Source organism: Alternaria arborescens (assembly GCF_004154835.1).
Source record: "Alternaria arborescens strain FERA 675 chromosome Unknown contig_32, whole genome shotgun sequence".
Classification (NCBI taxonomy): domain Eukaryota; kingdom Fungi; phylum Ascomycota; class Dothideomycetes; order Pleosporales; family Pleosporaceae; genus Alternaria; species Alternaria arborescens.
The window spans coordinates 157,684-172,367 of NW_021167887.1; the positions used below are offsets into that span (position 1 = coordinate 157,684).

The window sequence follows — 14,684 nt, forward strand, 5'->3', positions numbered from 1 at the left end:
GCTGGATCATGTGGTCTAGCTTCCTTTCCCGGGCGCGTCCTACCCCTGAGAGAACACCCGCACCTGCAGTACAGTGCACGGTCGACACATCGGAAGATGTAGCTGTATCTGTGGAAGACAGACATATCGATATTTCGGAGTTGCAGCCGACGATTGTTCTGGACGATAGTGGTGACGCCACACTATTGGTCGGTACGGATTCAGCTGCTCTTCAGCCGGTCCAGGTGTCTTCGACGGCTATGACCCTGGCCAGCCCGGTATGGAAGGACATGTTCGAAAGACACCGGAAAGCAAACGGAGCTATTGAAGTACCTCTGCGGGATGATGAAGTAGATGCATTGTACATTGCACTTCGGATAGCTCATCTGCGCTTTCATGAAATACCTCGGAAGGATGGGCTTACTATCGACGCCCTGCTTGAACTCGCAGTCGTGTGCGCCAGATACGATATTGTAAAGCTAGTTCGGCCATTTTTGGACCTTTACGGCTGGGCCCAATGCCATTATCCTGACACGGACGCTGGAGAGCGATGCGACCCTGCCTGGTTCTACGTTGCTTGGACCTTTGGGTACAAAGACAGCTTCCAACGTCTTACCCGGTTCATAGTGAAGAAGATTGGACTAGATGAGGACGGGAATGCCATTATGGACGATGGCCAGAAACTTCCGAAGTATATGCCGCCAGGACTTCTTGGTATGATTCAACACCATCTCAACGAGACAAATACGAACACATGCTAACCAGTGTCCAAGCACGCATGATGGAAATCCGGGAAACAACGATTTCGGCCATGCTGGATATCTTGTATGATATCTTGGACGATATCATACATGTTTTTGTTTGTCAAGTCGACGAATCATGGGAGCCCAGGTGCCGAGCCACGGTTTTGGGTTCTTTCATCTCTTTTCTCCTGGAGAACGATCTCTATCCAGCACGGCGCACGGCTTCTGAAACCCCCTTCAGCATCCAGAAGCTCTACGATCTGGCTTCTTCTGCTCAAATCTTGACCCTCGAATCACATGACTATAGGGAAATGGCAATGTGTGTTCGAAGATCCAGTTGGGATCCAGCAAGCGTCACAGCTGATACCTTTAAGAACCATGGTGGACTGACTTTGCACAAGAAGTGTTTTGGAGCTTTCCACCTGCGGTCCAAGCTGAAGACTATCTATTCCGATGTAGGTTCAGCTGTCCTCCAATCCCATATCGAGCACATGGATAGACAGGCTCTGAAATGAATTCTTTAGCTACTTCTAGTCAAAAGGAGAGTTTGAAGATGCAATACTTTGAGCAAGCATGTTCAGACCACTTTCGAGCCTCAAGGGTCAGCCAGCAACGCCGCTATTTCCTGAATCACTGTTGGGAGTTACCGTTCGTGGTGAGGTCGAGCAATGGATGGTTTTCGTGGGATCACGTCGCTACAGCACGATGACGAGGCTCGGCTCGCGCTACCGCACGCAACAACAACACCCCGCTCGCAACGAGACTTGGTACTTGGCAACGACTTCTTCGACCTTCCCGATGTAGTCAATCAAAGTTCAACCCGCCCACTTCGAAGGTACCCCAAGCCATCGCCAAGGATGCGTAGCATGAGGATACCCGGTTGTACTCGGAATAAAACTGATAACAAGGCTGGCGAACATGGAGTCAAGCTTGGAGGCCATTGGCGTCGATAGTACGGTTGGTGTCGGTACATAAACCTCGATGGTCTACGATAATTCCAAGCTTCAAGGTTGACAAGCTTGCGATGCGTCCTACCATTTCTTCCGCAGCCGTCGTGCTGCTGGTATCTGCCGCACCTATTTTGGCTCAATTTCCTGCGGAACCAGTTGGCCTCAAGGTGCTAGAATCGCGCTTTGGAGATGGCGTAAAGATTACCTACAAAGAGGTTTGTACATCTCCGAAAATGACAGTTCTGCCAATCTAATGATCAAATCAAGAATTCGCTCTGCGAAACTACGCCTGGTGTGAAGTCTTTCTCTGGTCACGTCTACTTGCCTCCGGGAACTGCAGACCTGGGACAAGGGCAGGACTATCCAATCAACAGCTTCTTCTGGTTCTTTGAAGCTCGTGAGGATCCTGCAAATGCGCCACTGACGATTTGGCTGAATGGAGGCCCCGGATCTTCATCCATGTACGGCATCCTGGAAGAGAATGGACCATGCTATGCGAACCCAGACTCGAACTCCACGCGGCCGGCAGAGTGGAGCTGGAACAGAGCTTCGAACATGCTCTATTTCGACCAACCAGTTCAGGTTGGCTTTTCTTATGACACTTTGCAAAACATCACTCGGGACCTCGTTACCGGAGAGGTCACACTTCTCAACGAGACTACACCCGTGCCTGAACAAAACACCACTTTGCTCACTGGAACTTTCCCCAGTCGCGAGGCAAACAATACCGCTTTTGGTAGTGTCAACGGTGCCGTCGCAGCATGGGAATTTGCGCAGGCCTGGTTCCAAGAATTTCCCCACTACTTACCAAACGACACTCGCATCAGTCTCGCAGCTCAATCATATGGCGGACGCTACGGTCCCGCCATGATGTCTTTCTGGGAAGAGCAGAACCAGCGCATCGAGAATGGTACCCTTGGCGAAGAAGGCTACATCATGCATCTTGACACCCTACTTCTCATCTCAGGATGCGTCGACCGCTACGTTCAGTACCCCTACTACCCCGAGCAAGCTTTCCGTGGGAACGGATACGGGTTTGAAGCTGTCAATGAAACGACATACAACGCCATGGTCGAATCAGTCCCGGAGTGTCTCGAGCGCATTCAGAACTGCCGTGACGCTGCGGCGCAAGATGACCCCGAGAACCTTGGTATCGATGCAGGTGTCAACGAGATTTGCGAAGACGCTGAAACTTATTGTCGCGCCAACATCGTCACCCCATACAACCAGTACGCAGGCCGCGATTACTACGACATCTCCACCCCGTCACCGCCTCCATTTCCGCCTCCATTCCACGAAGGTTACTTGAATCGCGAATGGGTACAAGCTGAGCTCGGCGTGCCACTGAATTGGACCGGCAGCTCGCCGCAAGCCTCCGCTGCATACCGCGACATTGGCGACTACCCTCGCGACAATTGGCTCGACGACCTCGGTTTCCTGCTCGACAACGGTATCAAAGTCTCGCTCGTCTACGGAGACTTGGACTTTGCTTGTCCCTGGGGTGGCGGTGACGCTGTCGCCAAGGCAATCAACTGGACTGGATCTGCGGGCTACGCGTCAGCGCAATATGCTGAGATCCAGACCAACGACTCCTATGTTGGGGGTCTTGTGCGTCAGTATGGTAACCTCAGTTATATCCGCACGTACCAAGCTGGTCACGCGATCCCTGCATATCAGCCAGAAACCGCGTTTAAGATCTTCTCGCGTGCGCTGTTCAATCTTGATATTGCAACTGGAACTGAGTCAACTGCTGGAACGCAAGAGAGCAGCACGTACATGAGCACCGGCCGTCCAGATCCTAATGTGCAGTTTGACGCCTTCACTAGCGAGAGACTGACGTACTGCTACACCTGGGATTTGAGTTCTTGTACTGAAGAGACGGTTGACGCGGTTCTGGATGGTTCGGCAGAAATTTGCCAGTACCTGGTTGTCGACGCGAATACTACGCAGCTCTTCCCAGAGGTTATTGCGCAATGTCATGCGGGCAGTGGTGGGAATGCTACGGCACCGGGTGGACATAGTAACAGTACGTTGCCAGAATTTGAAGGCGGTGCTGCGAGGGTGGAAGGACGTGCGAGGACGTTCTGGTTTGGATTGGTCATGTCGCTCGTCGTGAGCTTGACACTCTAGTCTGATAAGGACAATCATGAACATAGATGCTCAGTATAAAGCTTGCGTTCACAACCGTGGCAGAATACTAAAAGCGCATCTCGAAGCATACATTACATCTTGATTCGTGATTTGCATCCCCTACTATCTCCTCCTCTTTATTACCGATTCTAAGCATCAATGTTCGCTCCGAATTTCTTAGCCTGTTCCCGTGCTACCTTGTCACCAAGGCTGAGTTCACCACCTTCACTTCCCTTACCTCCATTTCCACTTTGACTCTCTCCACCCTTCTTCCCACTCGCACTACCCTTGCCACCGTCTTTGCTCTTATCACCGTGCTCCAAACTAGTCGCGCCGTGCAATTCCTCCACGTCAGCATGCCCCCCATGTTTCTTCACAATTTCATCCCCAGCTCCTTTGCTCTTCTCCGTCGCGTCAGCCACCCTTTGCGCACGCGCATCCATCTCCTGCCCTTTACTGCTAGCAGTCGACATGTTAACCTCGTCTTTATCAAGCTTTGTGAACTTTTGGTCAAGGTGAGAGCGCTCGGGGGAGGTAGCTGAGTGGTGCGGTTGGTCCCGCTTCTTGGAGCTCTTGGACGAGGTGTCGGTCTTCAGGTGGTCTGGGATGGGTTCTTCGTCCTCTTCTTGGGTGGGGTCTTTCTTGGGCTCGTTGACGCCGAATTGCTCCGCGTCGTCGGCGATGAGTGCTGCGGCACCACCAGCACCCATGCCGGGAATGGCTAGAATAGGTTAGTACTTTTGGTTTGACCTTATATGCCTGTGTGGTTTTCGTACCGTCTCCTGCTTCCTGCTCGGGCATAGGTGCTACATGCTTGGTATGTTGAAGCGTTTTCTGTTGGTCACATGTAAGTAGGAGTACTTATGTTTCCAGCACATCGAAACACATACATCGCCTGAAGCACCATGAAGTAGCTCGTGACCCTCAATGGGGCCATTGTCGCCAGATCCATCTCCGTTGCGAGGCATGATGTTCGATTTGTGAGTTGAAGAAAGTTACGTGTGTGGTTCCCAAGTGTAGAAAGCTGTGTAGCAAGAATGTTCAAACTCCACCATGATCACACGCGACCTTGATATACTGCCTGCACTAGCTTTCAGGTACCTTGGAAGTTGGCACATTCCCCAAGTTCTACGTCTTTGGTTCAAAGACGTCATAGCTTTTGTTTATTGTAAGTGCTGGCACTAATTGGCCACTAGGCGGTGTCGGAGATCGTCCGGCATGCATACAGTGGGCTTGCTTCTTTTCGTGTCTGACTAGCTTCTCAGGCACAGCACTAGATTGGAAGGTAATTACCAGTTCCCCAGGTTTTGTGTAGTCATCGCTCGGGGTTCAAGATCGACTTTTAGCTTCGGGGTGTGAAGCCTTTGTATGGAATGGACATTACAATATTAGCTGAGGGTATAATACAAATTGTTAGTGTCGCACACTCATTATAATCATCATCATCTTTCCCCATTGTACAAAAAACAAATGAAAAGCTCAATACACAACCTTGTGGTCCCAGAGAGGCGCCTGCCTCACACTATTATCATCCCACTCAACCTTACCCTTCTCATTCATTACCGCACCTTCATCCGTAACTTCAACACCGTAGCTTCCCAGACTTTCAGTCAACTCAGAAACCTGGTTCTTGCTAATGCCAGCCTGATCTCTGGCTAGCCAGATGACTTCTTCACGTTGAGCCAGGGCAGGGTGGAGGTAAGCCTCAAGAACGTCTTGTTTCGTGTATGCCGGGACAGGGTGGCGGAAGCGCGCAGTTAGGGAAGAAGAGATTTCGCTCGCGGAAGCAGTGTGAGGGGAGAATATCTTTTTGAGCATGGATCGTTGCGGTGGTGCGCCGGAGGGAGGTGCCATGCCAACGGCTTCGGCGCCGACGTGTTGGCGGCCTTCGTCGCTGAAGGTGGAAACAAGTGCCGATTCGGATTGTCTGCTGTCACTGCGCCCGACGTTGCTGTATCCAGGATGCATGCCATTGCCCTCTGAGTTTCTTCCGGCTTCGGCATCATTTCGCTGGCTAGGATGGTAGGAGTCGTCGAGCAGATTCATCTTCTTGAGCTTGCGCTTCATAATGATGTGAAAGATGATGGTCGCTACGATCAACACGACCTGAAGCACAGTAGGTCCGGCAGAAACGACGCTGTTGCCGATTCCGATTCCGAAAAGACCTAAAAGACAGAGCTCTCCAAGATAGACACCAACCATAAGTTGCTCGAGTGCGCGAGCGTAGAAACCACCCTTGGTGTCGATATGGGTGTCGTGAACGTAGATCATGTTGTAGCGATAGGCAAGGTAGATGCACCCGATTCCAATGGTCGCAAAACCCAAAACGAGCGGCGCGATACACGCGTACGATAGGGCGATGACACCCAAGTTAGTCCATTTAGGATATTCCGCTCCCCACGACGGCTCAGTAAAAGATACGTAGCGCATGTACTTCTTTCTTGGAGTCTTTGCAAACTTGCTCAGGATGAACACACCCACCAAGCCCATCAGGTTGAAGAGATACCGCGAAGCGTTGGCGAGTCCATAGAGGATGAAGTAAGAGATGTAGAAGTTGGAAGCTTTGGGAAGATTCTTCGACAGCAGAGTGATGGCCGATGACGGGTTGCTGACGATCTGGCTAGCCACTGCTGAGGCGCTGGAGGTAAAGGTCGTGATGAGGAAAACTTGGATGACTTGGAAAGCAAAGTACCATGTCTGGCACTGCTGTTCGACTTCCGAGACTGTGGCGGCGCCTGCAAGCTTTGCGAAAACTATAAGGGTCAGCAAGAAGTTTGGATAATTTCGAGACTGTTAGCTTACAGCGACAGATAACCGGTACCAATGCCATGAGCACAGCAAGTAGGACAGTTGGCAGAAGTCCAGTGACTACACCAAGGATAACAGGCGGAATAGAATCGATCCAGGCTAAGAATGGCACATTGGCTGTGAGATAGTTGACGTTGCTGATGATACCGACAAGTGCCACAGGAATGGCCCAGAATATGATGAGGGCTGAGATAGCGATGGTTGCAAGGAAATGTCGGATCATTCTGTTTTTGGATCCCATGTTGAGGTTCTTCCAGATGACTTCGTCCGGCAAGACACCCATCTGTCGAGAGGAGAAACTAGTCGGCCTGCGGTGCTGGTTTTCATTGAAGGCAGCTTCGGCAGCTGCCATGGTGTTGAACTCGATGAAAATGGCGCTGGCTAGTTCCTCCTTGCCAGCGAGGTGGGACTGTTGTGCTGTCTGGATCTTGGGCAACAGTTCCTTGATCTGGTTGCGGTAGTAGCCGATAGAGTCGACCTTGTGCCCAATCAAAGGCTTCAAGCGGTGTGTGGGTCGCAATGCTTTGTCGGTTTCACTCTTCTCGTTGCTCTTTTTCTGCTGTTGTTTGGTAACGGCTGCCATATACTTAATCTCACTGGCCTCTAGTTTGGGTACTGTTTTCTCGAGCTCCTCAACATCATCTTCTAGGTCCTTCACATCTGGGACTAGCCAAATCTGCGCCACCTCCGGAAACATGGTGTGAAGACGCTCAAGCGAAAGGTCCTTCTCTGGCACATCGGTGAACAAGACCGTTCGCTGCGAGATTCGACTTGCATTCCAGGTGGACAAGAGGTAGGCTTTTCGAACCTTGGCAAGATACAACATCTCTCTGCCAATGAGAAACAAAACCCAGCCGAAGAAAACCCAGGCCATGAGCGCGTGGGCAAAGTATCGCACCTCGTTTTCGATGTTGGAGAAGCTCAGGATGTCCAAGCCCGACTGACCGCCGCCACCGGTTGCGTTTACAGGGAAGAGTATTGGCCACGTGATGATGGCACCGAAAAATGCCATCAGTGTGAGTACTTTGAGGAAGCGCATATAGAGGTAGGCATCAAGAGAGTGGTGGTTGAGGACGTATTCGTCACTGAGATGCATAAACTTCGAAGTCCATCCAAAGAAACTCGAGCCTGCTGATGGCGTCTTTTCACTATGCTGATATCAGTATTGGTCAGGTAATGGTGTCAATGAAGTACATACTCTTCGAGCAGCGCATCGTGATATGTTCGCGGCGCATACAACCGCTTCTGCTTCGCACGTAGCACAAAGAAAGCTCCTACGAGAACAGCTGCGACTACGAAACATGGAACCAGCGTCGATACCATAGCAGACAGCGAAGAGCTGCTGGTACGATGGCTTCCCTGCTGTTGAGACATGGCGGGCGATGTCGATCGTGTAGGGGACGTCGCGATGCGAGAATGCAGTTTGTAAAACATCCCCCGAGCAGATCATCCTGCCTTCATGTATTGATTGTAATTGCCAATGGCGCTTGCATCATAGCACCCAAACTTTGGCGTTCTTCCCGTAAACATTCAGTGTCATAGTACATGGTCGGCACATGCGTTCCGACTAGTCGCATGGCCGATCAAATGAGATGAACCAGGGGCAGGTCGCGCGAAATCGGAGGCTGGAACGCAGGACGTTCAGAGGTTAGACAACGATCTAGCGTACCGGTTACGTCGATCCAAGACTGTAGCGCATGGTTCATGAAGCTTGCGGGGATGAAGCTCGAACATGGACGCGGGGACCATCGCTGGTGTCGTCATTGTTATGCTGCGAAACTCGAACTATCTCTGCATAAAACAAGGCAGTGTATTCAACAAGAGGTACTGGGCATTGGGTCCGCTACATCTAGCCTGCCGTTTTGCCGTATGGATTTATCCCAGAGCAATTTTGAAGGCATCTCGTCTGTCATTGTTCGAGGCAGACGTTTGTTAAGTGAAAGTCATGGGTCGGGACCTCACAGTCAAAAGTTGCCCGAAGTGTTATGGCGCAGTCACTTAGCCACAATTAAGCATGCGCCACCGTGGAGTAGGTGGGTCGGAGTCTCCTTGCGATTCGTGCACGTCCTTAGCCCTTTCTCCTTTATATCCTTACACTACCATAAATCCTATCTATGAATCTTTGACGTTACATGAGCATATTTCGCAGTGTTGAAACTAAGCGCAGGCACCTAGGAATTCTTCCCACAAACCTTTCTATCAGACATCTGCAAATGATGCGAGAACGTCCTCCGGCCTACTTTAAACCGGCGCGGCCCGCCTATGAGCACCGAGAACGCTGTTGCCAGCGGTGTCGTTTGTAGGGTAGGCCTGTGAACAGTTGTTCAGCATCTCTAATTACTAGCATTCGCCCTGGTCTCAAAAGTCCTAGTATTGACTTCTATCTTGGATATACTACACGACGTCAATGACCGAGGCCTGCAAAGAAAGAACACTAGAGAGTCGCTTGCAATTGGCCACCGAGTACGTCAACGACAAGTGGACTCCTCCGTGGAGCTCGAGAAATTCCAACAGCCTGCGCCTTTCCCAAGTGGTCCTATTACATATCTACACAGAAGCGTTGGAAGTCAACGATACTCCAGAAACAGCAGCAAAAAAAAAACGGCCTCCTTGTCTACATCAAGTACAGAAAATGAGTCGCTCCTCGCGATCGCTCCCAAGACCAGCCCAAGACATACCAAGATCTTCCCCGCAAGCTTACCCCAGATTCGCACACAACGTTACACATTGTGGCAATCATTACCACATTTGTTCAATTCTCTTTCGTGGATTTAAGAGGTTGTGGGTCTACGGAAAACATTTCGCTGCTGGAGGTCTCATGGCTTTACTTGGCATCAGCGTGCTGTTGCTGTCACACGTCGACTATGGGTTGGCGGTGGCTTGAAGCATGAACTACAATGCTTGGAATATGCGACGTAGCTCTCGAACAAGGCATCGGGACATGCGCACGGAACGTATGACCTGCATGCTAGCATCCGAAGGCTGGATGCTCTTTGGAGTCTATAATTGAACGACGTGCCGTCTCCTGGTCTGATTGATAGTACTAGACGAGACTGAACTTCCACTCGACTCCCTCTTGACTTGTCACTTCTCGTCCAATTACCATGACCATCATGACTCATACCACCACCAAAGACGAGCCCGCCGACCATATCGAGCACCTCGAAAAGGGTCTTGCCACACCATCAACCTCGTCCGACACCATTGACCTAAAGCTCGCAGCCAAGCTGCGCCATCGAGTCGACTGGCGTCTAATCCCGGCTCTAGGCGCCATGTATGGTATCAGTCTCATGGATCGCAAGAACGTAAGCAACGCTGCGATAGCTGGCATGCTTTCCGATCTGCGCATGAGCCGTGGATACGGATACAACCTTGTCAACCTGTGCTTCTTCATCACATACGTCCTATGCCAGCCGTTCATGATCATCGTATGCCGCAAAGTCGGGCCGCGGCTGTTCTTGCCTGGTATCTGCGTTGCGTGGGGTGCCGTCATTGTTGGGTTTGGATTCACGAACAACTGGCAGAGTCTAATTCCATTGAGGTTGGTGCTGGGGTTGCTTGAGAGTGGATATTTTCCTGGTTGTCTCTATCTTTTATCATGCTGGTACACGAAGTGTGAGTCTCCATGATGCGGCTTGGTCCAAGTGTCTTGTCTGCAAAGCGCTGACAAAAGGTAGTTGAGGTTGCGAAGCGCTACAGCGTTTTCTACTTCGTCGGTAGTATTGCATCGGCAATGAGCGGCATTCTTGCATATGGGCTACAGCAGATGGAAGGCGTCCAGGGAATCCGTGGATGGCGGTGGTCAGTCCTAGCGCACATCAGCATCGTTTGACACGTCACTGACAGCTCTGCAGGATCTTCATCATGGAAGGTGTGATTACAATCGGCGTCGCGCTATTCGCCATCACATTCATTGTGAAATTTCCAGACGAAGAAAAGGCCAAACCGTCCTGGGGCTTTCTCAAGCCCCACGAGCTTGACGTAGTGATCGATCGGCTCAATGCCGATAGAAACGATGCGACGGCAGAGAAATTCTCCTGGAAAAAGTTCCTGGAGCCAGCAAAGGACTGGTACATCTACGCATTCGCACTCATTCTGCTCTTCGTCACAACCATCGCGTACGGTTTCGCCTTCTTCTTGCCCATCATTTTGTCCACCAAGCTCAAGTTTAGCATAGCGATGAGTCAATGTCTCGGTGCACCTCCGTACGCTGCGAGTGGCTTCTTGATGTACGGTGCAGCGTGGTTCAGCGACAAGTACAAGACGCGTGGTCCCGTGCTGGTGGTCTTGTGCTTGGTTTCGCTCATCGGATTGCCTATCATGGGCTTCGCGTCAAACCCTTGGGCGCAATACGTTGGTGTATTCATTACTGTATCGGGCACCAACTCCGCGATTCCAAGCGTCATGGCTTACCAAGCGAATAACATTCGTGGGCAGTGGCGACGCGCATTCTGCTCGGCTTCGTTGACGGGCATCGGGGGAATCGGCGGCATCGCAGGTGCTCTCATTTTCAGGACGGAAGATGCGCCGTCCTACGTACCGGGGTTCGCTGCGTGTATGGCGTGCAATGTTTTGGTCATTCTGTTGGTTGGCGTCTTGACTTTGTGGTTCCGGAGCGAGAACGCAAAGGCTGACCGAGGGGAGAAAGTGTTGTTGGAAGACCCTAATTTCCGCTTCACGATCTAGAGCAGTCGAGAAGACGCGGTTTGCGACGACCACATCTCCGGCACCGGCCTAGTATTGAAAGCGTTCGGCTTCATTTAGAGTCAACGAACGACGATTGAGACCTAGGTCTACACCAGAGTGATAATTTCTCTTTCGATTGTTGAGAACGCCTCCGAATGCTCGTCATTCAGCTGACAAGTGCCAACGCGTTCGAACGTGCCAGCAGTAGTGCTTGGCCGTATCACAAGGCCGCAGCGAGTTACCCAAGTCAAGGTTTCGCTCTCATTTCCAATGGGATACCGAGCATATGCGACTGTATATTAGTCGACAGCGTTTTCAGCATCCGAACACCAGGACCAGGCTTACCTCAGCAATGAGAAAGCGCAACATATCGAGAAGCAGGTCCGGAGGTGACCACCAGTTTCGGATCGGCCGTGTCATCTACTGCACCAACGTCGATGACCCGCGTCAGCCAAAAGTCCTCGTTTCCAGACTCACGTTGCCAGTGAACCCCAGCGCACTTCGAGATCATCTGCTGGAGTCGCTCGATACATACTGAAGAGTAACGGTCTGTCGAAGGAGATAGTCGTCTAACTCGCATATGGGTGCTCGCGAACGAGTCTGCATGAGCAAAGATCTCGAAGTGGAGAGTATGTGGTGGCGTCACTGGACAGGATACTTCCACCTCCAGCAATACGAAACCCTCCTGCTCCGGGCTGAGCTCTGACTCCCAAAACGATTCATGAAGCCACGTAGCTTGCCCGATCGTAATGTCGCAAACGTTGTCTGACCAATCAAGTGCTGCCATGCGCTTCTTCAACTCGATGCAAAAAGGGCAGCCTTTGTTGACTTCTTCCTGTAAGACTGGCAGATCTGGTAATGTGTCTGACCGAAGGTAGTCAGCCACAAAAGTAGTTTCCTCCTCTTTGACATTGGGTATCTCGGGTAGAAAGATGCGGCGGCAAATCTGGCATAGGGAAGCGTCCGACGGCATCCTCGCTTCGTGTCATGTTCGAGCGATACGATGGAGTTTCCCTCCATCTCCGACCTTGTGGATGGTGGGGCAAGGGGCATCGACATCTCGACTGGGGTGTTCATTGGTCCTCGAGCAGCATTTCCAATAATGCAGAGTATGCTGGATAACCCGATAGGCTCAGATTTACTGTTCTGCAGGAGTGATCTTACTCAATAGCGTAACACAAACTTCCACGATTAATGACATTACACTCGCTATAATACAAGCTTCCATCACTCCGCTACACACTCAGCTCATAAGCAACCTCGTGACAGCGCCGACATTCAACGTCCTCAAATCACTATAATGCTGCCCAGTACCCAGAAACACTACCGGAATACCCGTAGCATGCACCATTGATACCAACGTCCCCACCATATCCCCCACAGTATCGCATTTTGATATGACAAAGCCATCTAGGTTCCTGCCCGCGCCGAAAGAAGCGTTAAAGTTTCTTGCTTGGGCTACAGAATCCGTGCCGACGAGGGCTTCACCCACCATGAGGATTTTGTCTGGATTGGCCAGTTTGCCGAATTTCTCCAGCGAAGACATGAGGCGTTGGTCGTTGTGGCGGCGACCGGCAGTGTCGATGAGGACGACGTTGAAGCTGTTCTTTGAAGCAAAGGTAACGGCGTCTGCAGCAATGTTTGCGGCGTCTTTGCCGTAGCCCTTCTCGAAGAGGTCGACTTGTCCGCCTTCTCTCTGTGAGAGCTCTTTTAATCGGTCTACGTGGACACGTAACTGTTCGACGGCTCCAGAACGGAAAGTGTCTGCTGCGGCGATCAGGACGCGGTGGTGGTTTTGGAGCAGGAAGAAAGCGATTTTGGACAAGTTTGTTGATTTTCCAACGCCGTTTACTCCGACAATGGAAAGTACATAGGGGCGGGATGTAGTAGCATTGGTGTGTTGGATTTCGCGAAGGAGGTCGAGGGAGGATGTTGGGGTAAGCATCTTGGTGAGGGCTTTCTCCATGGAGGCTTTGAGAGTTGTCTCAATTGCTAGTGCAGTAGTCAGTATACATGCTTGGTAATGATTAGATGTGTTGACTGACTGGTGAAGCTTGGAGTCTTCATGCCCACAAGATCTCGCTCGACGCTTTCGCACAATCGTACTGCTGCTTCGAGAGCTACGTTTTTGCGAAGAAGATGCTGTTCCATTTCTTTCAGGGGCTTTGCCAGTGCCTCCTTGGTGAGTGTCTTGCCGCCCACTACGTTCCTGAACAGTCCGCCAATTGCACCCAAACTGGATCCAACAAGTCCACCAGATGCTGCGGGCGCCTCCTTCTCCTTCTTTGCATTCTGCGCTGCGATGATCTCGTCCATTTCTTCGTCGAGGTCCTTGAGCACAAACTCGCCCCTGTTCGTCTTGTGGCCCCAGGTCTCTGGCCTAATTTCCTCAAGCGCTTCGTTGCCAGAGGCATCGCCTTGAATATCTGACTGCGAATAGTCGAGCACAGAGTCGTCCTGCTCTTCTGCGCCAAATTCACCCCACACTCTACCTTTTTTCGCTGAGCCTTTGCCCTTCTTCTTTGCTGATGCTTCGTCGCCCGATGATACCGGCGCCGAGCTGAAAGCCGAAGCCTTCTTCTTGTCTCTCCGTGACATCTTGCCCCCAAACGGCCTCGCCTTTCCTGTTAGGAGCTGACTTTGGCCAGGTGTGCTAGGCCGCGAAGTATCTGGCGTAGGCACTGGTGTGGAATCGGCACTCGTATCGTACAAGGACTGCTGTGGTTTCTGTATCGCGGCTGGTTTGGGTGCAGCTTCGTCGGCGCTGTCGTTGTCGGTGCTCGATTCGGGAGTGGTGAGCTTGATGCTTGGTGCGCCAGAGTCGCTCGCGCCTTCCAGGTCGTGCATCTGGCGGTCGAAGTAGGTGCCGAATTTATCGCAGTTGACCACACTGCTGTGTTCCGTCTTGAGCTGCTCGCCATAGAGGCCGACGAAGAGCGCGCGCACATTGTCAAGCAGTTTATCCACCCAAGTGAGGTGAACCAGGCTTTGGTATACCGCCTGTGGAGAAGTCAGCCACTGTACATATCTATGTTGCAATGCGCCGTGACTCGACTGCCACGCATTGTTGGCCGTGGCACGTCAAGACATACCACAAAGATGAGACCGAGGTCCTTTGCCGCCGTCCATTTCAACGTGTATCCCTCCTTCTTGTACGTAGGCTTGGAGCCAGCATCCTCAGACTGGGGTTGTATGCGCTCCTCGATGAAGACATCTCGTATTAAACTGTTGATGACGTTTGCGCCGACCGGGACGTAGGTGCGCGACCACAAGACGACACCCGAAGTGGTCACTATCTCAAAAGTGTCCAACATGGCGAGGGTGAAGGGCGGGGCAAGTGTTGCGAAAGGGAGACGTGGTGGTGCGGCGGGCACCTGTGGGCGATGGG

At 51.6% G+C, this 14,684-nt stretch overlaps 6 protein-coding genes across 6 annotated transcripts; 3 read left to right on the forward strand and 3 right to left on the reverse strand.

Annotated features, from left to right (window-relative positions):
• Nucleotides 1-8: 8 nt before the first annotated feature.
• On the forward strand, nt 9-1,237 carry AA0111_g10124 (hypothetical protein; the record flags this gene model as incomplete). Its single annotated transcript, XM_028643839.1, has 2 exons — nt 9-693; nt 753-1,237. 2 exons carry the CDS (start codon nt 9-11, stop codon nt 1,235-1,237), a joined length of 1,170 nt encoding a protein of 389 aa, XP_028502293.1.
• Nucleotides 1,238-1,746: 509 nt separating this feature from the next.
• AA0111_g10125 (Carboxypeptidase S1 B) lies at nt 1,747-3,802 on the forward strand (the record flags this gene model as incomplete). The annotated part of the gene is made up of 2 exons (XM_028643840.1): nt 1,747-1,887; nt 1,940-3,802. The coding sequence occupies 2 exons, from the start codon at nt 1,747-1,749 to the stop codon at nt 3,800-3,802; spliced, it is 2,004 nt and encodes a 667-aa protein (XP_028502292.1).
• Nucleotides 3,803-3,951: 149 nt separating this feature from the next.
• On the reverse strand, nt 3,952-4,770 carry AA0111_g10126 (hypothetical protein; the record flags this gene model as incomplete). The annotated part of the gene is made up of 3 exons (XM_028643841.1): nt 3,952-4,523; nt 4,579-4,636; nt 4,693-4,770. 3 exons carry the CDS (start codon nt 4,768-4,770, stop codon nt 3,952-3,954), a joined length of 708 nt encoding a protein of 235 aa, XP_028502295.1.
• A 511-nt stretch (nt 4,771-5,281) lies between these two features.
• On the reverse strand, nt 5,282-7,984 carry AA0111_g10127 (putative membrane protein; the record flags this gene model as incomplete). The annotated part of the gene is made up of 3 exons (XM_028643842.1): nt 5,282-6,555; nt 6,605-7,758; nt 7,809-7,984. 3 exons carry the CDS (start codon nt 7,982-7,984, stop codon nt 5,282-5,284), a joined length of 2,604 nt encoding a protein of 867 aa, XP_028502294.1.
• Nucleotides 7,985-9,723: 1,739 nt separating this feature from the next.
• AA0111_g10128 (hypothetical protein) lies at nt 9,724-11,296 on the forward strand (the record flags this gene model as incomplete). The annotated part of the gene is made up of 3 exons (XM_028643843.1): nt 9,724-10,225; nt 10,288-10,411; nt 10,465-11,296. The coding sequence occupies 3 exons, from the start codon at nt 9,724-9,726 to the stop codon at nt 11,294-11,296; spliced, it is 1,458 nt and encodes a 485-aa protein (XP_028502297.1).
• A 1,243-nt stretch (nt 11,297-12,539) lies between these two features.
• Nucleotides 12,540-14,610, reverse strand: AA0111_g10129 (Signal recognition particle receptor subunit alpha; the record flags this gene model as incomplete). The annotated part of the gene is made up of 3 exons (XM_028643844.1): nt 12,540-13,288; nt 13,342-14,296; nt 14,389-14,610. The coding sequence occupies 3 exons, from the start codon at nt 14,608-14,610 to the stop codon at nt 12,540-12,542; spliced, it is 1,926 nt and encodes a 641-aa protein (XP_028502296.1).
• Nucleotides 14,611-14,684: the final 74 nt, after the last annotated feature.